At 47.4% G+C, this 23,898-nt stretch overlaps 1 protein-coding gene across 1 annotated transcript in view; it reads right to left on the bottom strand.

The window, feature by feature from the left end:
- The window catches only part of IQANK1 (IQ motif and ankyrin repeat containing 1), a 121,937-nt gene that overhangs the window by 73,269 nt on the left and 24,770 nt on the right, over positions 1-23,898 (bottom strand). Inside the window, exon 5 of the mRNA XM_026657695.1 lies at positions 6,297-6,430. Coding sequence (XP_026513480.1) covers positions 6,297-6,430 — 134 coding nt within the window. The remainder of the gene's footprint in view (positions 1-6,296; positions 6,431-23,898) is intronic.

Here is a 23,898-nt window from a genome sequence, read left to right on the forward strand (position 1 = left end):
AATGCAGAGAAAGTTTTTTGACACCTTAAATGACTGCTTCTTGGAGCAGCTGGTCCTGGAACCCACCAGAGGAGAGGCAACTCTTGATTTAGGGTACGTCTTCACTACCCGCCATATCAGCGGGTAGCAATCGATTTATCCGGGATTGATTTATCGCGTCTCGTTAAAACGTGATATATCGATCCCCGAACGCGCTCCCCGTCGACTCCGGAACTCCACCGGAGCGAGCAGTGGTAGCAGAGTCGATGGGGGAGCCGCGGCCGTCGATCCCGCGCCGTGTGGACCCCAGGTAAGTCGATCTAAGATACTTCGACTTCAGCTACGTTATTCACGTAGCTGAAGTTGCGTATCTTAGATCAATTCCCCCCCCCCCAGTGTAGACCAGCCCTTAGTCCTCAGTGGAGCACAGGATCTGGTCCAAGAGGTGAATATAGCTGAACCGCTTGGTAATAGTGACCATAATATAATTAAATTTAATATCCTTGTGGCAGGAAAAACACCACAGCGGCCCAACACTGTAGCATTTAATTTCAGAAAGAGGAACTACACAAAAATAAGAAGGTTAGTTAAACAGAAATTAAAGGGTACAGTGCCAAAAGTGAAATCTCTGCAAGCTGCGTGGAAACTCTTTAAAGACACCATAATAGAGGCTCAACTTAAATGTATACACCAAATTTAAAAAACATAGTAAAGAGAACCAAAAAAGAGCCACCATGGCTAAACAACGAAGTAAAAGAAGCAGTGAGAGGCAAAAAGGCATCCTTTAAAAAGTTAAATCCAAGTGAGGAAAATCGAAAGGAGTAGAAACACTGGCAAATGAAGTGTAAAAATACAATTAGGAAGGCCAAAAAAGAATTTGAGGAACAGTTAGTCAAAGACTCAAAAAGTAATAGCAATTTTTTTTTAAGTACATCAGAAGCAGGAAGCCTGCTAAACAACCAGTGGGACCACTGGACGATCAAGGTGTTAAAGGAGCACTCAAGGACGAGAAGGCCATTGCAGAGAAACTAAATGAATTATTTGCATCAGTCCTTACGGCTGAGGACGTGAGGGAGATTCCCAAACCTGAGCCATTCTTTTTAGGTGACAGATCTGAGGAACTGTCCCAGATTGAGGTATCATTAGAGGAGATTTTGGAACAAACTGATAAATTAAACAGCAATAAGTCACCAGGTCTAGAGAAGGAACTCAAATGTGAAATTGCAGGACTACTAACTGTAGTCTGTAACCTATCATTTAAATCAGCTTCTGTACCAGATGAGAAGAGGATAGCTAATGTGATGCCAATTTTTAAAAAGGGCTCCAGAGATGATCCTGGCAATTACAGGCTTGTACGCCTGACTTCAGTACTGGGCAAACTGGTTGAAGCTATAATAAAGAACAATATTGTCAGACATATAGATGAACATAATTTGCTGAGGAAGAGTCAACAGTTTTAGTAAAGGGAAATCATGCCTCACCAATCTACTAGAATTCTTTGAGGGGGTCAAGAAGCATGTAGACCAAGGGGATCCAGTGGATATAGTGTACTTAGGTTTTCAGAAAGCCTTTGACAAGGTCCCTCAACAAAGGCTCTAAAGCAAAGTAAGCTGTCATGGGATAAGAGGGAAGGGCCTCTCATGGATTGGTAACTGGTTAAAAGATAGGAAACGAAAGGTAAGTATAAATGGTCAGTTTTCAGAATGGAGAGAGGTAAATAGTGGTGTCCCCCAGGGGTCTGTTCTGGGACCAGTCCTATTCAACATATTCATAAATGATCTGGAAACAGGGATAAACAGTGAGGTGGCAAAATTTGCAGATGATACAAAATTACTAAAGATAGTTAAGACCTAGGCAGACTGCGAAGAGGGATCTCTCAAAACTGGGTGATTGGGCAACAAAATGGCAGATGAAATTTTATGTTGTGTGATAGGGCAAGGCCAGATGGCTACAGTAAAGTAGTGAGGAACAGGTATGTTAGCCCCAGGCTAAACAAATCCCTGGTACCATGGTAACCAAATGGCAGTTGCTCCAGGTTAATCAAGCCACCTGGGGCCAATTAAGATCCTTCTAGAAGGCAGTGGAGATAGCTAGATTGATTGGGACACCTGAAGCCAATCAAGGACTGGCTGGAACTAGTTAAAAGCCTCCCAGTTAGTCAGTGAGGTGCGGGTGTCAGGAGCTGCGCTGTTGAAGGAACGAAGCAGTACAAATCTATATCAGGTGCAAGGAAGGAGGCCCTGCGGTAATTGTGAAGATATTGAGTGGGGGCTGCTGTGGGGAAGTGGCCCAGGGAATTGTACACGTCCTATTTCCAAAAAGTCAGCTTCCATAGCTGCTAATTTTAGGGTCCCTGGGCTGGAGCCCGGAGTAGAGGGCGGGCCCAGGCTCCCCGCTCCCTTCCCTTATTAATCACTGATACTGGGAGACAACAAAGACTGTGCGAGGGAGGGTTGCTTCTCCTCACCTCCCTTGCTGGCTTATGATGAAAATGGCTCAGTAGACTGTGACCCTTGCCTCTAGAGAGAGAAGGGCTATGTGGAGGGTCACAGTGAGCCTCTGAGGCTAGCAAAATCCGTCAAGAAACACAGGACCCACGGAGTCAAGGACAGAGCTTTGTCACAGTTGATAAATGCAAAGTAATTCACATTGGAAAGCATAATCCCAACTATACATATAAAATGATGGGGTCTAAATTAGCTGCTACCACTCAAGAAAGAGATCTTGGAGTCATTGTGGATAGTTCTCTGAAAACATCCACTCAATGTGCAGCGGCAGTCAAAAAAGCAAACAAAATTCTTGGAATAATTAAGAAAGGGATAGATAATAGGACAGAAAATATCATGTTGCCTCTATACAGATCCATGGTATGTCCACATGTTGAATACTGTGTGCAGATGTGCTCGCCCCATCTCAAAAAAGATATATTGGAATTGGAAAAGGTTCAGAAAAGGGCAACAAAAATGATTAGGGGTATGGAACGGCTTCCATATGAGGGGAGATTAAGAAGACTGAGACTTTTCAGCTTGGAAAAGAGACGGCTAAGGGGAGATATGATTGAGGTCTATAAAATCATGACTGGTGTAGAGAAAGTAGATAAGGAAGTGTTGTTTACTATCTCTCATAACACAAGAACTAGGGGTCACGAAATGAAATTAATAGGCGGCAGGTTTAAAACAAATAAAAGGAAGTATTTTTTCACACAACGCAGAGTCAAGCTGTGGAACTCCTTGCCAGAGGATGTTGTGAAGGCCAAGTCTGTAACAGGTTTCAGAAAAGAACTAGATAAATTCATGGAGGATAGGTCCATCAGTGGCTATTAGCCAGGCTGGGCAGGGATGGTGTCCCTAGCCTCTGTTTGCCAGAAGCTGGGAATGAGCGACAGGGGATGGATCACTTGATGATTACCTGTTCTGTTCACTCCCTCTGGGGCACCTGGCACTGACCACTGTCAGAAGACAGGATACTGGGCTAGATGGACCTTTGGTCTGATCCAGTAGGGCCATTCTTATGTTCTTGTGTTCTTTGCCTTTGGCGTGGGCTTCTGTTGCCCCTGCCGCTCACATTCATTTGTGGCCACTATTACCAGCGATCCCGGTGGAGGGTGGGTATAGAGGTATTCGTACCCTTTTGAAGGCACGAAGTACTTCCTCTACATTCTCTTTGCTGTGGAGGGCAAAGATGCTGGAGTCTGCCACAATGTTTTGGTCGTGTCATGGATTGTCTTTATTAATGGCAGGGCAACCCATGAAGGGCCAGCCGGGGTCAAGATGTCCACTCTGAGGTCTGAGGACTCTGACACCTCCCCTACCTGGAGCCCCAGGTTTTGGGCCACCCTCCTCAGGAGCACCTGGTGAGCCCTGCTATTGGGGTGCAGAGGTCCCCATCCCCTCGGGAGACGAAGAGTAAGATGCTCAGGCCACTACGGGACACTGTTCTTGCCCTTCTGGCTTGCAAAGATCATGCGGTCCTGGTTCCTCAGGCTCGTTGTCGACCTTGGCGCTGGGTCTGGTGCCAGTCTTGGTATTGCAGGAATGCTCGTGGGTCAAAGGAGGCAGCAGAGGAGCTCTTCCTTCAGAGGCAACTGATAGCGACCCCCTTAAATACGAACTCTGAGTCTGATGAAATGCCCATGGGGTCCAAAAGGGCCATTGTGCAGGCACTTGCCACTGCGCTGGCCAGGGCATAGGGGGAGAGACTGCCCCGCATTGGGCCTTAGGTGCCGATGCTACGAGTGGTGCCGACTTACCTTTGAGGCATAAGACTCCGCCTCCAATGGTGAAGACTCGCTCCATGGCGACCAGGCGAGTCGATGCTGGATGGTGTCGGAGAGCGGTGCTGAAGAGAAGTCGACTAGTGCCACAACATGGCTGGCTTGCCTCTAGATGGCACCGAGTGCCTTTGTGGTGCCAGTGGTCTGGCATCAGGTGCCCTCTCACACCTGGCGAGAGACAGCAGTGCCATAAGGGCTATAAGGTCCCTAGCTGCCTCAAAAAAGTCTCCGGCGTGGAGGGAAGCTCTAGTGTCTCTCCGTGGTACTTCCTTGGAGGGGAGTCCAGAGGCACCGGACTCGACAGACCCCTCAGCAGGGCCGGAGTCCACAGTACCGCACTAGACGGCCTGGAACTGTAGTGGCCCGGCACAGGTCGCACTCCACTCAAGCTCTCATGCTCAGCTGTTTTCAGTGTGGGTGAGTGCCTCCTATCCATCTTTCTATGCTTCTTTCGCAGCACTGGTGATTGGGAGCAGTGCTGCACCTCCCCAAGTGAGGAGCTCTTCAGTGCCAGAGAGTCCTGATGGTGCAGAGGACCCTTCGTCCCAGAGTCTTTCCTCAGTGCTGGGGGCTCCCTCATTGAAGCCAGTGCACTCCGCACTGATGCAGACATGCTGGGTGCCGGTTCAGACGGACTCGGCTCTGAATGTGGGCAGAGAGCTGGCTCCATCAAGAGGAGTTTCAGTCACTGGTCCCTCTCCTTTTTCATTCTGGGACAAAATCCCCTGCAAATCTTGCAATGATGTTTTTGATGGGATTCTCCCATACACTTCAAACATGTCATGTGGGGATCGCCCCTAGGCATAGGCTTTTGGCAAGCCCCACTGGGTTTAAACCTTGAGACCGAAGCATGCCCCGATCTCAGGGGAAAAGGGGTGGGACTGACCCTGATAAGTCACTAACTTACTATACTAAAACACTAACACTATTAACTATTTACAAGAAGAAAGAAAAAAGTCCGCTAGGGAATCACTTGCTGAAGCAAGAGAGAACCACTGTTTCAACAACAGCCATGGGCACTAAGAAGGAACTGAAGAGGCCGGGGGTTGGCAGGGCCCTATACGGCACCATGAAGGCGCGACTCCAAGGGGCTCCAGAGCCGACCCTACAGATACCACTAGGGGAAAAACCTTCTAGCGACTGTGCATGCAGCACGCACGCACCTACTTAGAATTGACATGAACAAGCACTCGAAGAAGAACAATAGTTCTGAGAGATGTGAGCTAGTCCATTCATCTCCAAGTGGCATTAACAATGAAGCCTAATGATGACAATTTAAGTATTAACATTAATTCGTTCAATGCTGATTAAAGCATGCAGGAAAGAAGAGGCACAATCATTATTGAAGATCTGCACAATATACTCTGAGTGGCAATTCATTTTGGCACCACATGTGGACAGAGCATAGAATGTAGGCAGAGCATGGGAGGTTGTCACCATTTATTATTTTCCAGTTTCACCATTGATGGTCCCTCCAATCATATTTAACCCATTTTCTATTATAAAAATTACAGAGCCTTCCAATATTTAAAATTTAGTTTTTACAGTAGAAAGTGATAGGCTACAAATTCTTGTGGAAAGGGCAGCAAACTTCAGACAGAGCTGGGGGTGGGGGGAAGAGGATGATCCCAGATAGTACAGGGAACCTTTAAAATAGAGAGACACGGTTAGAAAAAAAGAGAAAAATAAATATATTTGAGACAGCAGAGAAAAGGTATTTAGAATCCGTTCTCTAGTATCTTCTCTCTCATAATCCTAGGAGTTTCTTTCCATAGTGGAAGATTATGGTGCATAGCTTATCTCAAAACTGATTAAAATTTTTTTTTTTTTTTTTTTTTTAAATAAAAATGAATGTCAGGATAACAGCAATGAGCCACTATAGGGCAGGCATTAGTCAGTCAGAAGTGCACTTGATGGCTGAGAGTGCTGGACTCTGCGTCAAAACACAATTAAGGCCTGCACGTGCACATCCTATTGCTATATTGGTGCAGTTACCAATCTTCTAAATGCTCTCTCTGTATTTCCAATTAAACTTACTTCTTACCTCTCTCTGGAGGCGCTCCATTAACTCGGTGTATTCTCTCTGCTCCCTAAGGCGCTTCTCCCTTGCTCTACATGCCAGGATGCGACGGAAAGCACACTGCAACGTTAGCACAGCCTTTTCTTTGTAGTTCAGTTCTGCGTGGTGCATAGAGAATGAATTAAGATAGACTGCAACCCAATGTGGATACGAGACGGTAGAATGGCAGACAGAATTCAATGTTCATAAATGCAAGGTAATGCACAGTGAAAGGAATAATTTAAACTTCTCGTACATAGTTTAAAGGTAATCAGCCACTCAGAAAGAAGATTTGGGAATCACTGTGAACAACTGGTCGACGTGCAACAGTGGTCAAAGGTTGGAAACAGATAGGACATCCACAATTGTTACTCAGAACACTGATTTGTGCATTCAAATGACAAAATAGATATTTTTCAGCTCTAACTTCTAGGAACTCCATAAAATTCCAATCAGACCAGAGAGATTGTTCAAATGGAAAAGATGGTTACCTTTTCCGTAACTGGTGTTCTTCGAGATGTGTTGCTCATGTCTATTCCACAATAGGTGTGCATGCTCGCCACGTGCACCAGTGCCGGAATTTTTTCCCCTAGCAGTACCCGTAGGGGAGCGCCCCTAGTAACCCCTGGAGTGGCGCCTCCATGGCACGGTATAAGGGGTGCTGCGCGCTCCCCCCACCGTCAGTTCCTTCTTGCCAGACAACTCCGACAGAGGGGAAGGATGGTGGGATGTGGAATACACATGAGCAACACATCTCGAAGAACGCCAGTTACGGAAAAGGTAACAGTCTTTTCTTCTTCGAGTGATTGCTCATGTGTATTCCACAATAGGTGATTCCAAGCTATATCTATTGGAGGTGGGTAGGAGTTCACAAACTCTCGGGACAGAACACAGCCCTGCCGAACCTGGCATTTTCCCTGGTCTGGGAGACGATCGCATAATGCGAGGTGAATGTGTGAACTGAAGACCATGTGGCAGCCCTGCAAATGTCCTGAATGGGGACATGGGCTAAAAAGGCAGCCGACGAGGCTTGTGCCTTAGTCGAGTGTGCCCTCACAATTGACGGCAGAGGAATTCCCGCCAGGTCATAACAGGTACTGATGCATGAGGCGATCCAGTTGGAGAGCCGCTGAGTGGAGATTGGCCGACCCCTCATGTGTTTGGCCGTGGCGATGAACAGCTGCGAAGACTTCCTGAACAGCTTAGTCCGTTCCAGGTAAAAGGCCAGAGCCAGTCTCACATCCAGCATGTGGAGGCAGCGCTCCTCACTTGGCGCTTGGGGCAGAGGACCGGCAGGAAAATGTCCTGACCCATGTGTTAGGCAGAGACCACCTTCGGGAGGAACGAAGAATGTGGGCGGAGCTGGACCTTATCCTTATGGAACACTGTGTACAGGGGCTCGGAGGTCAGGGCCCTGAGTTCTGAGACCCGCCTAGCCGACGTGATCGCTACCAGGAAGGCTACCTTCCACAAGAGGTGTGACCAGGAGCACGTACCTAGCGGCTCAAACGGGGGACCAATCAGCCGGGCCAGCACCAAGTTCAGGTCCCACTGCGGGACTGGGGGCCTAACGTATGGGAAGAGATGATCCAATCCCTTAAGGAATCGGCCAGTCATGGCATGGGAGAATACCGTGGGTGGAAGGCCGATATGGCCACCAAGTGCACCTTGACGGACAAGGTTGCCAGGCTAAGGTTAAGGAGATAGTCCAAAATGAGCTGGATCAGGGCAGCCATGGGCGAAACGCCCCGCTCAGCCGCCCACTGGGAAAACTGAGACCACTTTGCCAAGTAGGCTCGGCGTGTGGAGTGTCGCCTGCTTTCCAAGAGGATGCGCTGAACCCCTTCCAAGCACATCCTTTCCTCCTGGCCTAACCATTGAGCAGCCACACCGTGAGGTGGAGTGCCGCTAGATTGGGGTGGAGGAGGTGGCCCTGGTCCTGGAAGAGCAGGTCCAGGTGGGACAGTAACGGCCACGGTGGGGCGACTGACAGGCTCGTGAGGGTCCCGTACCAATGCTGCCTGGGCCATGCCTGGGCAATTAGCGGGCGGCTTGCCTCTGGACCCCGGGGCCAACATTGGCGGTGCTCCTGGTACCGGCCTGGACATAACGTCCCGGGCCGCTTGCAGGGCTCTGGAGGGCATCCGGACATCCGGGGAAGCCTGCTTCGAACAGGCCGGGCTACTCCGCTCAACCTGAGTCGGAGGCCTAGAGGCCAATGGGGACCGAGGATTGCCCAACATGAGTCTAGCTTCTCCCCAAGTCTTGCTCCGGTGCTGCGGCAAAGAAGGCCTCTTCTTAGCGTGCCTGTGGACGGAGAGCAGTGCCAACTGGTAGATTGCACCTGGGGGGTCACCGCGCACTGACATCGCGGTACCTGGAGCGGCGCGCCGGAGTCGGGGTCAAAGCCGACTCCATCAGGATGGCCTGGAGCCTAATATCGCTCTCTCTTTTAGTCCGAGGCTTGAACGACTTGCAAATCTTGCAGCGATCACTGAGATGGGTTTCACCCAAACAGTGTAAACAGTCCGTGTGCGGATCACTCACTGGCATCGGTTGTCTACAAGTGTCGCAAGACTTAAAACCCGGGGCATGCCCCAGCCCAGGCGCACTAACTAAACTAAACTAATCAAACTACTAACTACTGGTACCATACACTGAACGAACAAGAGTTCTGGGGAAGAGCTGCAGCAAAGCTGGAGCAGAGCAGTTCCAAAGCACCTTCACTGGCGGCAAGAAGGAACTGAGGGTGGGGGGAGAGCGCAGTGCCCCTTATACCGCGCCATGGAGGCGCCACTCCAGGGGTTACTAGGGGCGCTCCCCTACAGGTACTGCTAGGGGAAAAACTTCCAACACCGGTGCACGTGGCGAGCACGCACACCTATTGTGGAATACACATGAGCAATCACTCAAAGAAGAATCCTATTTCCTTTCACTCTGTTAGACAACCAGGGATAACTGTTTTGCTATTTAACATCCTGGAGGTAGAAGGAAATACAGTAACTAATCAAGGACCCAGGCTGACATTTAAAAAAAAAAAAGTACCAATTTCCACCAGTTTGTGATTAAATTTCTGCTTCCAGCGCCATGTTAAAGTGCCTTATTATTAATTAGTGTGTATCTTGGATGACCAACATGTTGCTAGCACTCAATATGAATAAGCAATACTGTTATAATGGGTAAAAGTGCTCCATACGCAGTGGTGCAAGTAGAATTCATTTCTTACCGGTATGCTGCACCAGCTAAAGGGGAGTGGGGCACATGTGACCTCCCCACATGACCCCCCGGTGACTCCTCCCTGCTCCACCCCCATCCCAGGGCCCCGTGCTCTCCCCCTCCCTTCCCCATGATCCATCCCCTGTTACCTGGGGGTGGGTGATGTTTCTGTCCTCCTCCCGCTGCGCCGGAGACTTCTGAACCACAGGGCTCTCCGGAACCACAGTGGCGAAAGGAGCAGAACGTGGGGCCACTAGGCAACCCCATGCCAGCAGCTCCTCCGGCATGGCTGTACCGCCCCCAGCCCTTCCACGCAGCTGCGTCTCCTGAGTCCTGTCTAGGGTCTGTACAGCAGCCCCACCGGAGGACAGGGCTGGGCTAGGGGCAGTACAGCCACGCCGGAGGAGCTGCTGGCGTGGGGTTGCCTAGTGGCCCCACGTTCTGCTCCTTTCACTGCTGCGGTTCCCTGCTCCTTTTGCCGACACGGTTCCCGGGAGAGCCCTGCAGTTCACGGCTCTCCCAGGAACCACAGCGGCCAAAGGAGCAGAACGTGGGGCTGCCGGGTGGTCCCATGCTGGCAACTCCTCCGGCATGGCTGTACCGCCTCCAGCCCTGTCCTCCTGTGGGGCTGCTGTACAGATCCCAGACAGGACTCAGGAGACACAGCTGTGTGGAAGGGCTGGGGGCAGGACTGGGGGCAGTACAGCCATGGTCTAGACAGTATTTGGTCCTGCCATGCGGGCAGGGAACTGGACTCGATGACCTCTCGAGGTCCCTTCCAGTCCTAGAATCTATGAATCTATGAATCTATGCTGGAGGTGCTGCTGGCGTGGGGGTTGCCCAGCGGCCCCATGTTCTGCTCCTCCTGTGTCTTTCTGGTATGGCGTACTGGTTATAAATATCTTACTGGTATGGCATACCGTACTGCCCTACTCGCACCACTGTCCATACTATTTACCAAACCAGCTTGAGTGACAATAATACGATTAGGTATTATTTCCCTTTTTTATATTGATAGTAATCATGTAGAAAGACCTGAAAAATTTACCATGGATAAAAGAGCATGTTTCAAACAGGCCTCCAGTGGCAGCATGGTGAGCTATAGACAACAAGTGGGCCATTGCTTAGTAATTGCTAGTAGGGGCAGAGTTGTAGAATTACAAAGCTTGCCCCAGATGCCTAGCTTAGGCAGAGGCCTGCTCCAGTTATGACAGATTTAGTCTAGCCTGGGAGTTTATTTTAGGCTTTCTCTATACTAAGAGTTTTGTCGACAAAAGTTATGCCGCTTTAATTAAAGCACTTTAATTAAACCACTATTGCATGTTCACACTACACTCCTTGTGTCAGCAGAGCGCATCCACACTAGTAGCTCTTGCATCAACAGAGAGAGCAGTGGACTGTGGTAGCTATCCCACTGTGCAACTGGCCGCAGGGTGCTTTGGGAAGGATTTGCAATGCCTCATGGGGCAGGTACAGTGTCACATGATGCAGGTTTCTCAATCCCATCCTTCCATGGGCATCCTACTAGATTGCCAGCCGCTTTTCAACTGAAGCTTACATGGGGGGAAGGGAGAAAGTGTGTGAGACAGGGAGTGGGGTGGGGGGGGGAGACAGAAACAGAGCTCGTGTTGGAAAAGTGTGAGAGAGATTGTGTGTGTGTGTGGGAGAGTATATGTGTGTGTGTGTGAGAGAGAGAGAGAGAGAGAGAGAGAGAGAGAGTGTGTGTGTGTGTGTGTGTGTGTGTTGGGGGAGTGTGTGTCGGCATGCTGTCTCTTTAAATTCAGACAGCAGCCTGAACAACCAGTCCTGAGGCAGGGGGAGGGGGATGCCCCCCACACACACATACACATCAGCCCCTGCTCTGAACAGCACAGCATTCTCACCTCTCGCTCCCCCCCCCCCCATCTCCACAGCAGCAGCTCGCTCTGCCTGCCTGCTGCTGTGTTCCTAGTGCCCGGGAGAGCAGGAGTCCACATTAAAGGTTCTATGATTCCCTCCAAGTTCTCCCACAGCCTCCTCAGCTACCGGGAGCAGCATCCTCAGCAGCAATGTGAGCTCTCCATGTTGAGGAATGTCAAAGACTCCCGAAGTTTTGAAAGGGGTGGGGTGAATGCCTGCGTAGCTAGATGCAGTGCAACCGAGTTCAAAAGAGTGAGCAGAGCAGTCGCAGAGGGCATTCTGGGATACTGAGGGAGACCAGTTATGGCGACATAATGAATGGCAGCGTCTACACTGACACTTTGTTGCTTTAACTTTGCCTTAAAAAGCTCTATGCCTCTTGTCAAGGTGATTTTATTTTGTCAGCAAACAGCAGAGTTTTACCACCACAAGTAGCTTTGTATTATGTACACCTCCACTGTTTTGTCAGCAAAAGGCAGCTTTTGCTGACAAAACTGTGTACTGTAGACAAGGCCTTAGGCAGAGGCTTGCTCTAGCCCAGCTGAGAAAGGTTGGTTTAGACAGAGGCCCACATCAGCTTTTGTTTAGCCTGGAAAAAGTTTGTTCCATTTCTACAGAAGCAAGGTTTCTTTAGCAGGGAGCTATATTGTTATGAATTTGCTAACACTCAAAACAACCGCAAGCAAAACGGAGTGGGAGAAAATATTTAAACAGAATGGTAATGGAAATTGTTTAAAATGCTTTAATAGATGTCCAAAAACATGATTCTGCAATCATGGAAGAAGAAAGCAGATGAAAGAAGCACACAGAGGTGGAAGCAAGAATTGGGAAGGCAAGTGGAGCTTTTTCAAGACTGACAAATATCTGGAAAAATAAGGAGATTCATACAAGAACCAAGATAAAGTTATACAATGTTACTGTGATACCCACTTTGTTATATGATGCTGAAACTTGGAAAATGCTAGAAGCCAAAAACAGGAAACTTAACACTTTCCATCAGAGATGCTTGCAAACAATACTTGGTGTCCATTGGTGGGACAATGTAACCAAAAGTGATGTGTTACAAAGGACTGGTCAGCAGATTGTAATGACAATGATTCAAGAAAGAAGGCTGAAGTAATTTAGACATGTTGTACAGAGGTAAAAAAATTCCTAGATAAGCCTTTGACTGGATATCACCTGCTGGAAGACAGAAAACCGAAGAACAATAGATGACATCTAAGAAAACCATTGAGAAAGATGTTGCTGTCATGGTCTGTTTCCATAATGGAGCAAGAAACATGGCATTAGATAGATGGAGGTGGAAACACTGGGTTGCCTCAAGTGTCACCATGTATGAGAGCACCTAATCTAAAAGAAGCAACAATAAATAAATATACATAACAAATGGAAAAAATTGAGATAATAGCAATGAGTAGAATCAACAATTAGTAAATGCCGACAATTGGTAAGGGAAGCTAAAGATATCTGAGAAAAAAAAATCTATGGCCAGTAGAGCTAAAGAATTATTTAAATACATCAGGAAAAAAAAAATCCTAGTAAAGGAATAGTACTCCTGGGGGAATTCTGCACCAAAAAATTAAAAGGGTAGCAAACCAATCATTGTGCGAAGGGGAAGGAATAATAGTTTCATATGATTACCTTCTTTTCTATCTTTTTTATGTTTTGGTTGAAGTTTTGCAGGTCCAGAATACGTCTGAGGCCTCCTTTGGACTTGGGAATAAGGAAATAGTGGGGGGAAAAAACCCCTCCTGGGATGCTGGGGAGGCATTTCTTCTATGGCCCCTACCTGCATCAGACACTGAACTTCCTGAATTAGAACAGTCTCGTGAGAAAGGTCCCTGAAAAGGACAGGGAAGAGAGGTGGGAAGGGGAAATCAGAGTGGTTTGCTGCCCTTGACCAAAAAGTCAGACTACTTGGAGGTGGAAGGATGTCTAATGGTAGAAGATAAAGTAATAGTGGGGAGGTATAAAAAGCAACAGAGGGTCCTGTGGCACCTTTAAGACTAACAGAAGTATTGGAGCATAAGCTTTCGTGGGTGAACGCCCACTTCATCAGACGCAAGTAATGGAAATTTCCAGAGGCAGGTATAAATCAGTATGGAGATAACGAGGTTAATTCAATCAGGGAGGGTGAGGTGCTCTGCTAGCAATTGAGGTGTGAACACCAAGGGAGGAGAAACTGCTTCTGTGGTTGGATAGCCATTCACAGTCTTTCTTTAATCCTGATCTGATGGTGTCAAATTTGCAAATGAACTGGAGCTCAGCAGTTTCTCTTTGGAGTCTGGTCCTGAAGTTTTTTTGCTGTAAGATGGCTACCTTTACATCTGCTATTGTGTGGCCAGGGAGGTTGAAGTGTTCTCCTACAGGTTTTTGTATATTGCCATTCCTGATATCTGACTTGTGTCCATTTATCCTCTTGCGTAGTGACTGTCCAGTTTGGCCAATGTACATAGCAGAGGGGCATTGCTAGCACATGATGGCATATATAACATTGGTGGACGTGCAGGTGAATGAGCCGGTGATGTTGTAGCTGATCTGGTTAGGTCCTGTGATGGTGTTGCTGGTGTAGATATGTGGGCAGAGTTGGCATCGAGGTTTGTTGCATGGGTTGGTTCCTGAGTTAGAGTTGTTATGGTGCGGTGCGTGGTTGCTGGTGAGAATATGCTTGAGGTTGGCGGGTTGTCTGTGGGCGAGGACTGGCCTGCCTCCCAAGGTCTGTGAAAGTGAGGGATCATTGTCCAGGATGGGTTGTAGATCACTGATGATGCGTTGGAGAGGTTTAAGCTGAGGACTGTAGGTGATGGCCAGTGGAGTTCTGTTGGTTTCTTTTCTGGGCCTGTCTTGTAGCAGGAGGCTTCTGGGTACACATCTGGCTCTGTTGATTTGTTTCTTTATTTCCTTGTGTGGGTATCGTAGTTTTGAGAATGCTTGGTGAAGATCTTGTAGGTGTTGGTCTCTGTCTGAGGGGTTGGAGCAGATGTGGTTGTACCTCAGCGCTTGGCTGTAGACGATGGATCGTGTGGTGTGTCCGGGGTGGAAGCTGGAGGCATGAAGGTAGGCGTAGCGGTCGGTGGGTTTTCGTTATAGGGTGGTGTTAACGTGGCCATCGCTTATTTGTACTGTGGTGTCTAGGAAGTGGACCTCCCGTTTAGATTGGTCCAGGCTGAGGTTGATGGTGGGGTGGAAGCTGTTGAAATCATGGTGGAATTCTTCCAGGGTCTCCTTCCCATGGGTCCAGATGATGAAGATGTCATCAATGTAGCGTGGGTAGAGAAGGGGCGTGAGTGGACGAGAGCTGAGGAAGCATTGTTCCAGGTCAGCCATAAAAATGTTGGCATATTGTGGGGCCATGCGGGTGCCCATGGCAGTGCCACTGGTCTGGAGGTATATATTGTCACCAAATTTGAAATAATTGTGCGTGAGGATAAAGTCACAGAGCTCAGCAACAAGTTGTGCTGTGTCATCATCAGGGATACTGTTCCTGACAGCTTGTATTCCATCTGTGTGTGGGATGTTTGTGTAGAGAGCCTCTAAATCCATGGTGGCTAGAATGGTGTTTTCTGGGAGGTCACCAATGCATTGTAGTTTTCTCAGGAAATCAGTGGTGTCACGGAGATAGCTGGGAATGCTGGTGGTGTAGGGTCTGAGTAGGGAGTCCACATATCCAGACAGTCCTTCAGTGAGACTGCCAATGCCCGAGATGATGGGGCGTCCAGGATTTCCAGGTTTGTGGATCTTGGGTAGTAGATAGAATAACCCCGGTCGGGGCTCTAAGGGTATGTTGATTTGTTCCTGTGTTAGTGTAAGGAGTGTCCTGAGTAGATGGTGCAGTTTCTTAGTGTATTCCTCAGTGGGATCTGAGGAAAGTGGCCTGTAGAATTTGGTATTGGAGAGTTGTCTGGCAGCCTCCTTCTGGTAGTCAGACCTGTTCATGATGACAACAGCACCTCCTTTATCAGCCTCTTTGATGATGATGTCAGGGTGGTTTCTGAGGCTGTGGATGGCATTGCGTTCTGCACGACTTAGGTTATGAGGCAAGTGATGTTGTTCTTCCACAATTTCTGCCTGTGCACGTCGGCGGAAGCATTCTATGTATAGGTCCAGACTATCATTTTGACCCTCAGGAGGAGTCCATGTGGAGTTCTTCTTCCTGTGTTGTTGGTGGGAGGGTATCTGTGTATCAGTGCGCTGTTCAGTGTTATCCTGAAAGTGGGGAGGTGGGCTCTTCTTCTGAGACCTTGGTATCTCCTGGAGTAATCCAGTTGCCATGGCACATAAAAGTGGTATCTCTGCTGGACAGGAAGGCAAAACTGTTTCCTCTTTGCAGCAGGGGTATAAAGACTTCAGGGTCACCCTGCAATCTTTTAAGGAGTGCACAGCTTTGTCAGTTTCCCCAGAAAACAAACTTGGTCCTTCAAAAAGCAAATCTTCTGTAGTGTACTGTACTTCAGCTGGAACCCCCATGCCTGGAGCCACAAAGCATGATCCTTATAGTGATGGCTGTGGCCATCATCCAAGCCACTGACCCTGCTTCATCTAGTGTGGACTGTATTGAGGAGTGGGCAACCAAACAATAATAAAGGCCTTAAACTCTTCTTTTACATCAACTGGTAATTTGTCCTCAAGTTTAGACATTGCTTCCCAATTCAAATAGTCATACCTGGCAAATACTGACTGACAATTTGCCATTCTAAATTGTAAACCAGATGAGGAATAAACTTTTCTCCCAAATAAATCAAGTGTTTTAGCTTCTTTATTCTTGGGAGTGGATTTTAATTCATCCTCGCCATCACCATCAAGGACCCTGGGGAGGGATGCAATTAATTTTCATGTCCTTCAGAGTGTATATGATACCTCTTTTCAGTTCACTTAGTCATGGACACTAGAGGAGAGGACCTGCCACAAGATTTTAGTAAAAATCATAGAAGCCATGAACAGTGAATCTTGTATCAACAAGCTTAAGAGATCCCTTGAGGCCACTTATGCCTCAGGTGTTGTCAGTACTGACAAAGTTGTTTGTGAAGTTGGTGCTGCAGATGAAGCTGGCAATGCAGTCGGTCTCAGTAGTACTCTTTGAGGTGTTGGAGTCGACAACTCATCACTGCCAGGGAGCAGCACTGAAGACTGCCTTGCTGAGGATGCCCTAAACTTGGTACTTGGCAGCTTCTTATGTGAGTCCTTCAACAAGACTGTGGAAGCAGGAGCACAAAACTTCTTCTGGTGCTTGGTAGGCACCAGAGAGGGAGAATATCTTCTATCCCACTTTTTTTGGCACAGGAATGCTGCTAAATTGGGCAGTGCACTGCTGAAGTGAGGGGAGTACAAGTCCTTGCAGACTGAGTAACTAGGTACTGAATGGGAGCGCAAAGCTGCCCCTGTCAGAATGTCCAAGAATGTCTGTCTTTTTTTTTGGTTCAAAATTGAATCCTTTGGAGATTGGGCACTTATAAAAATATAAGAGAACCCTACTGGATCAGACCAATGGGTCCATCTAGCCCAGTATTCTGTCTTCTGATAGTGGCTACTACCAGATGCTTCAGAGGGAATAAACAGAACAGGACAATTTCGAGTGATCCATCCCATTGTCCAGTCCAATCTTCTGGCAGTTGGAGCTTTAGGGACACCCAGGGCATGGGATTGCATCCCTGACGATCTTGCCTAATAACCACTGATGGACCTGTTCTCCCTATTATGCCTAACGCGACCCTCACTCAGGCACTTTAAGCAACCGGAGTGGGGATAGCTGTCTGGCATCAACTTATTGCAGCCATGACCAGTACCGAACTAATGTCAATAAAAAACAAAGAAAATGTAATTAAAACAGAAACCTATGAACACTATTAAAACTATAAACATTTAAACAAACTATTTACAAATAGAGCTTTAGAAATTCTCCAAAGAGGGAAAGCATGAGGAGGTCACACACACACTGAGACCACTGAACACAAGTGGTAAGAAGAACCTGCAGGACGTCAGGGCAGCTCCACCCACTTTTGCTCGCATTAAACAGCATGAGTGCCTGGAGGGTACAGGTGCTGCCCTGACAGGAATTGCTATGGGAAAAAGTTCTCCAGCTCCAGTGAAATGGACATGTGCAGCCACTTGAAGAACAGGAGAGACTTAGTGGTTGCTAATGCTCCGGCAAATAGAAGAGAACTAATTAGATGAGATATGCCCAGTTGATTCCCAACAGGCGATCCATGCCCCATGCTGCATACAAGATGATTTTCCTACTTCTGCTTGATATTCCCCATTTTATACATCCAAAGATCACATTAGTTTTTCTGCCAGAGCATTGTTCTGAGAGTTAAAGTTGAGGCAATTATCTAGGATGACCCCTAAGTACTTCTCTGAGTCACTGCTTTCCAAGACAGTCATCCAGCCTGCATTATTGGTTCCCACCTGTATTATCTTGAATTTCTTCTTCTAGCCTTAGTCCATCTATATGGGAGTGGGTCTTTGAATCCTTCTCCATTAGAGTCTGACTGGAAGCAATTCCTCTCTCTGCCGCTCTTTTCCAGGTGATACTCTTCCTTCAGGTGGCTGTGTCAGGGTGGTGATCGCTCCAACAGGGGACAGAGAAGACCTGGTACACACTGTCACACACCATGTCCATCCCCTTTCTTCATGGGACATGGGGAGAACAGGATTGCCTGCATTGCCCTCAACATGCTCTTAACACTTGCTGCTCTGTATTAAAATAATGACTATAATCAAATCTCATGCTTCAGCTAGTCATGTGCAGGGATCAGGAGGGAGTTTTTCTCCTGATGCACAATTGGCCAGAAGTGTTCTAGTGTGTGTTTTGCCTTCCTCTGTTGCACCAGAGATTGGCCACAACTGGAGACAGGACACTAGACGAGATAGACCAGTGTTCTGAAGTGGTACAAAGAATCCTTTTTCTTAGATTCCTGTCTGGTGTGTCTTGCTCACATGCTCAGGGTCAATCTGATTGCTAAATTTGGGGTTGGAAATTGGCAGGGACTTTTTGGTATTTTTCCACCTTCCTCTGCAGCATGGGGCATGGATCGCCTGTTGGGATCAACTGTGCATATCTCATCTAATCAGTTCTCTTCCATTTGCAGGGGGCATTGGACATTAGCAACACCTAAGTATCTCCTGTTCTTCATTTTGAGGTTATGATCCACCACAACTCCCAGATCCTACTTAGCAGTGCTGCTGCCAAGTCAGTTAGCCCCATTCTGAATTTGTGCATTTGGTTATTCTTCCCTAAGTGCAGCACCTTACATTTGTCTTTATTGAATACCATTTTGTCGTCTGAAGCCCAGTTTTCCTATTTATCAAGACCCCTCTGAATTTTAGCTCTCTCCTCCAAAAGTGTTGGCAACCCCTCCCCCAGCTTTGTGTCATCTGCAAACTAGATGTCACTAGTATGCTCTCTATTCCTACATCTAGGTAATTAATAAAGATGTTAAACAACACTGGACCCAAAACAGATCCCTGTCGAACCCCACTTGAGACCTCCTTCCAATCTGACATCATTCCATTAATAGCTTCTCTTTATTTGCAGTTGTTTATCCAATTATGTATCCAAGTAATGATAGTTCTGTCAAGCCTGCATTTCTCCAACTTACTTATCAGAATGTCCTGTGGGACTGTGTCAAAAACCTTGCTGAAGTCCAGGTATATTATGTCCACTGCATTCCTCCTATCCACCAAACCAGTTACCCTGTCAAAGAAGGTTTGGCATGATTTGTTCTTCATAAATCAAAGCTGGCTGCTGGTGATTATCCCTTCATCCTCCAGGTATTTGCAAATGGAATGCTTTATACATTGCTCCTGTAGCTTCCCAGATATCGAAGTCAGGTTCACTGGTATATAATTCCCTGCTCCTCCTTTTTCCCTTTTGTAAAGATGGGCACTATGTTATCCTTTCTCCAGTCTTCCAGGACCTCTCCTGTCATCCATGAGTTTGCCAGTGGCTCCGAGATTTCTTCAGCTAATACCTTCAGTACCCTTGGGGGAATAGCATCTTTTACCACTGACTTGAATTCATTCAAACTGATCAGAAGAGCTCACATGTTCTTTACTTATCCCGATCTGCATCCTTTCCCTTTTATTGTCTATGGCAGTGTTTCCCAAACTTGGGACGCCGCTTGTGTAGGGAAAGCCCCTGGCGGGCCGGGACGGTTTGTTTACTTGCCGCGTCTGCAGGTCCGGCCGATCGTGGCTCCCACTGGCCGCGGTTCGCTGCTCCAGGACAAGGGGAGCTGCTGGAAGCGGGCCAGGCCGAGGGACATACTGGCCGCCGCTTCCAGCAGCCCCCATTGGCCTGGAGTGGGGAACCACGGCCAGTGGGAGCTGCGATCGGCCGGACCTGCGGACGCGGCAGGTAAACAAAACGGCCCGGCCCGCCAGGGGCTTTCCCTACACAAGTGGTGTCCCAAGTTTGGGAAACACTGGTCTATGGTAACTTTGCTAGTCATCTGGTCACATGTAATTTTTTGTGAGAAGACTGAAAGTAGGCATTGAGTAGCTCTGCCTTCCTATCATCTTCCATTACCAGCTAATCTTCTCCATTGAGCAGCAGACCCACACAATCCCCAGTGATGCAAGTAGAATTCATTTCTTACTGGTATGCTGCACCAGCTAAGGGGGGGGGCATGTGATCCCCCCACGTGAATCCTCACGTGACCCTGCCCTGCCCCCAACCCAGGGCCCCATGATCTCTCCCTCTCCTCCCCATGATCCATCCCATGTTACCGGGGGGCGGGGAACGGTCCCAGTGGGTGGACATGGCACAGCTGCTGTGTGGGCTGCTAAGAGAAGAGGAGGCTTGCTCTCTGGCACAATAGCCGCTTCACAGTCACACCTGCATTGGGAATTGCCGCAGAAGAGCTTCAAATCAGCTCCCTCTGACAGCAGAAAATATTTTTTTTCAGGCACGCTGGCAACCAAGCCTCATGCCGGCAGCTCCTCTGTCTGGGGAGTCTGTACAGCAGCAGCCCTGCTGGAGGACAGGGCTGGGGGGGGCAAGGCTGGGGGCAGGACAGCTGCGCTGGAGGAGCTGCTGGCGTGGGGTTCTGCTCGTTTTGCCACAACTCCCACGCGGCTGTACCACCCTCAGCCCTGTCCTCTGGCGGGGCTGCTGTACAGACCTCCGACGGGAGACGCAGGCATGTAGCTGCATGGAAGGGCTGGGGGCGGGGCTAGAGGCAGTGCAGCCATGTCGGAGGTGCTGCATGTTCTGCACCTTTCGCCTCTGCGGTTTCCAGGAGAGCCCTGCGGTTCAGGGCTCTCCCGGGAACCACAGCGGCGAAAGGAGCAGAACGCTCCGGCGCAGCTGTACTGCCCCCCAGCCCTGTCCTCCGGTGAGGCTGCTGTACAGACCCCAGACAGGAGGCGCAGGCACGCAGCTGTGCGGAAGGGCTGGAGGAGGTACAGCCGTGCAGGAGGAGCTGCTGGTGTGGGGCTGCCATGTTCTGCTCCTCCTGTGTCTTTCTGGTACACTGTACCGCCTATAAATAGCTTACTGGTACGGAGTACCAGACCATACCGCCCTGTTTGCACCACTGACCATCCCTGATCTTTCTTTTTGGTCTAACATATTTGAAGAACCCCTTCTTGTTGTCTCTAACATCCCTTGCCAGTTGTAACTCATTCTTTGCCTTCGCTTTCCCAATTTTGTCCGTGCATGCTCGCGCTATTCCTATGTATACCTCCTTGGTGACATGCCCCTCCTTCCATTTCCTGGATGTATCCCTTTTGATTTTTATATAGGTATCTCCTTGTGCAGACACATTGGCCTTCTGTGGCTCTTCTTATCTTTCCTCTGTATCGGTATAGCTTGATATTGAGCCTCCAGTATTACACCTTTTAGGAACTGCCAGCCCCCTTCAACTCCTTTTCCTCCTAACTGGTCTTTCCATGGGACCTTGCCTACTATTTCTCTGAGTTGGTTGAAATCCACCTTTCTGAAGCCCAGTGTCCTTGTTTTGCTATTCTTATGTCCTCTTTTCCTTAGGATTTTGAATTCTATCAGACCATGATCACTTCCTCCCAAGTTCCTGATCACCTTCTCGTTCTCAACCAGTTCATCCTGGTTGGTCAAAACCAGATCCAAAATGGATGACCCTCTAGTTGTTTCCTCAATTTTCTGAATCAGAAAGCTGTCCCCTACACATGCTAACAACTTGCAGGACATACTATGTTTTGCTGTAATAGTCTTCCAATGGCTATCAGGGAAGATAAAATCCCCCATTAATACTAGCTCATGTGTGTTAGCTAATCTTGTTACCTGCTTGTAGACTAACTCATCCACTTCCTCTTCCTGATTTGTTGGTCTATAATAGACCCCCACCATAACATCGCTACTATTCTTTTCCCTTTTTATCCCCACCCAGGGACTCTGAGTAGTTCTGTCGCTCACTTCCTCTTGAACCTCAGAGCAAGTGTATATATTCTTGACATACAGCAAACACCTCCTTCTTTTTTCCCATATCTATCCTTTCGGAACAAGCTATATCCCTCAATGCTGGTACTCCAATTATGGGAGTTGTCCCACCAAGTCTCTGTAATGCCAATTAAGTCATAATTTTCTTCATATACCATGACTTCTAGTTCATCCTGCTTGATCCCCATACTCCTTGCATTTGTATACAGGCATCGAAGATATTTTGAAGATTACCCTGTTGTTTTTCTTCTTGCCTTTTTAATACAATTGTGGTTTCTAGACCCTTCTCCAGAAATTAGCCCCTTTCCCTTGTCCTCATTACTTGAGCCTAGATGCACATTGGCCAGATATTTGTCACCATCCCTCCTAAGACCTAGTTTAAAGCTCTCCTTATCAGGTTAGCCAGACAATCCATCTAGTTTCGGGTCTTCCAACCCTTCTCTTACCCTACATTCTAAATAGAACACCCTGTTTTCTATATATTCTTCTGATCTTTTTCACATACCCAAACCATCTTAACCTGGATCCCCTTCACTTTTCTATAATTGGTATCACCTTCACACGTCCCCTTATTCATTCAAAACATGGTCCATCCTTGTAACTCCGAGCATCCATCTTAACATTTTCATTTCCTCTGTATTCAAGATCTGTTCTTGTCTTTTCCTCAGTGCCCAGTATTCAGAGCCATTCAAAAGAGCAAGCCTAATTACAAACTTGCAGATCTTACTTTTCAATTTGATAGGCATTCTCCTATTGTACATCATTCTTCTCTCTTCTCTTCATTTAGTCTATGCCTTTACTGTTATACTGATAATTTGTCATTGAATTCACCATTATACTATACTATCAAACGTAGGTACTTGAACTTCTGTACCTTTGGTAGTGGCTGGCACCCCAGACTTACAGTCTTGTCATCTTCCTGCAAGGTATCATCAAATCTACAGACCACATACTGTTATTTCTGCTGATTTTCATGCCATTTCTTTTCTGTACACACCTCCATCTCTCTATATCTTCTTCCACTTCCTATTTGCTCTCTCACATAAGCACTTTCATTTGACTGTATTAAAATGCATTTTGTTGGATTGTGACCATTTAACCAGGTGATTCAGATCACTGTAACCATAATCAGTCCTCCTCATTATTGACTACACCACCAATCTTTGTGTCATCTGGAAATTTTACCAGCAAAGATTTTATATCAACACCTAGATCACCTGATAAAAAATTATATAGCATTGGCCCAAGAACCAATTTCTGGGAGACCCAGCTCGTTGATGTTTTCCCATTAACTCTATTTTCAGATCTGCAAAGGAGCCAGTTTTTAATCCATTGAACATGTGCCCTATTAATTACATATAATGCAAGATTTTTCATCAAAATGTCAGGTGATACTAAGTCAAATGCCTCGGAGAAAAATTAACATTAGTGGTTTGGTGAGCTCCTCAGCTAGTTCCTTTAAGACTCTTGGGTGTAAGTTATCCAGGTGTATTGATGTGAAACTAATTTCACAGATGCTGCCTCATATCCTTCTTTGTTACAGAATGTAAACTTTCTATTTCATCCACAATATCATATGGGATGGAAACACCCTCCTACTCCAAATACAGAACAGAACAGAAAGAACATTTCTGCCTTTTCTTCATCACCATTCACAATTTTATTATCTACATCTAGCAACAGACCTATAGCTGACCTCGGGAATGTTAATCCTACATTGTAAAAATCCCTTCTTATTGTTTTTAACCTTATTAGCTATTAATAGTTCACTGGCTCCTTTAGCTTCCCTTATCAGTCACCTACATTTTTTAACTTGTCATTTATATTCATTGCAATTTACTTCACCTTTTTTCCATCCTTGTTATATTAATCTACATTTTATCATCGCTTCCACATACTTTTTTAACCAGGATGGCTTCTTGCCCAGAATAACTTCTTTTCATGTCTGTGGAATTGTGGGTTTTGGAGCAACCAGTAGGATGTCCTTGAACAGTCTCCAGTTTTTGTTCACATTTCCCATTTTAAGTTTGTTACCCTCGGGGGGGGGGGGGGGGG

Source organism: Terrapene carolina, unplaced genomic scaffold, assembly GCF_002925995.2.
Source record: "Terrapene carolina triunguis isolate 2854851 unplaced genomic scaffold, T_m_triunguis-2.0 Scaffold268, whole genome shotgun sequence".
Lineage (NCBI taxonomy): Eukaryota > Metazoa > Chordata > Testudines > Emydidae > Terrapene > Terrapene triunguis.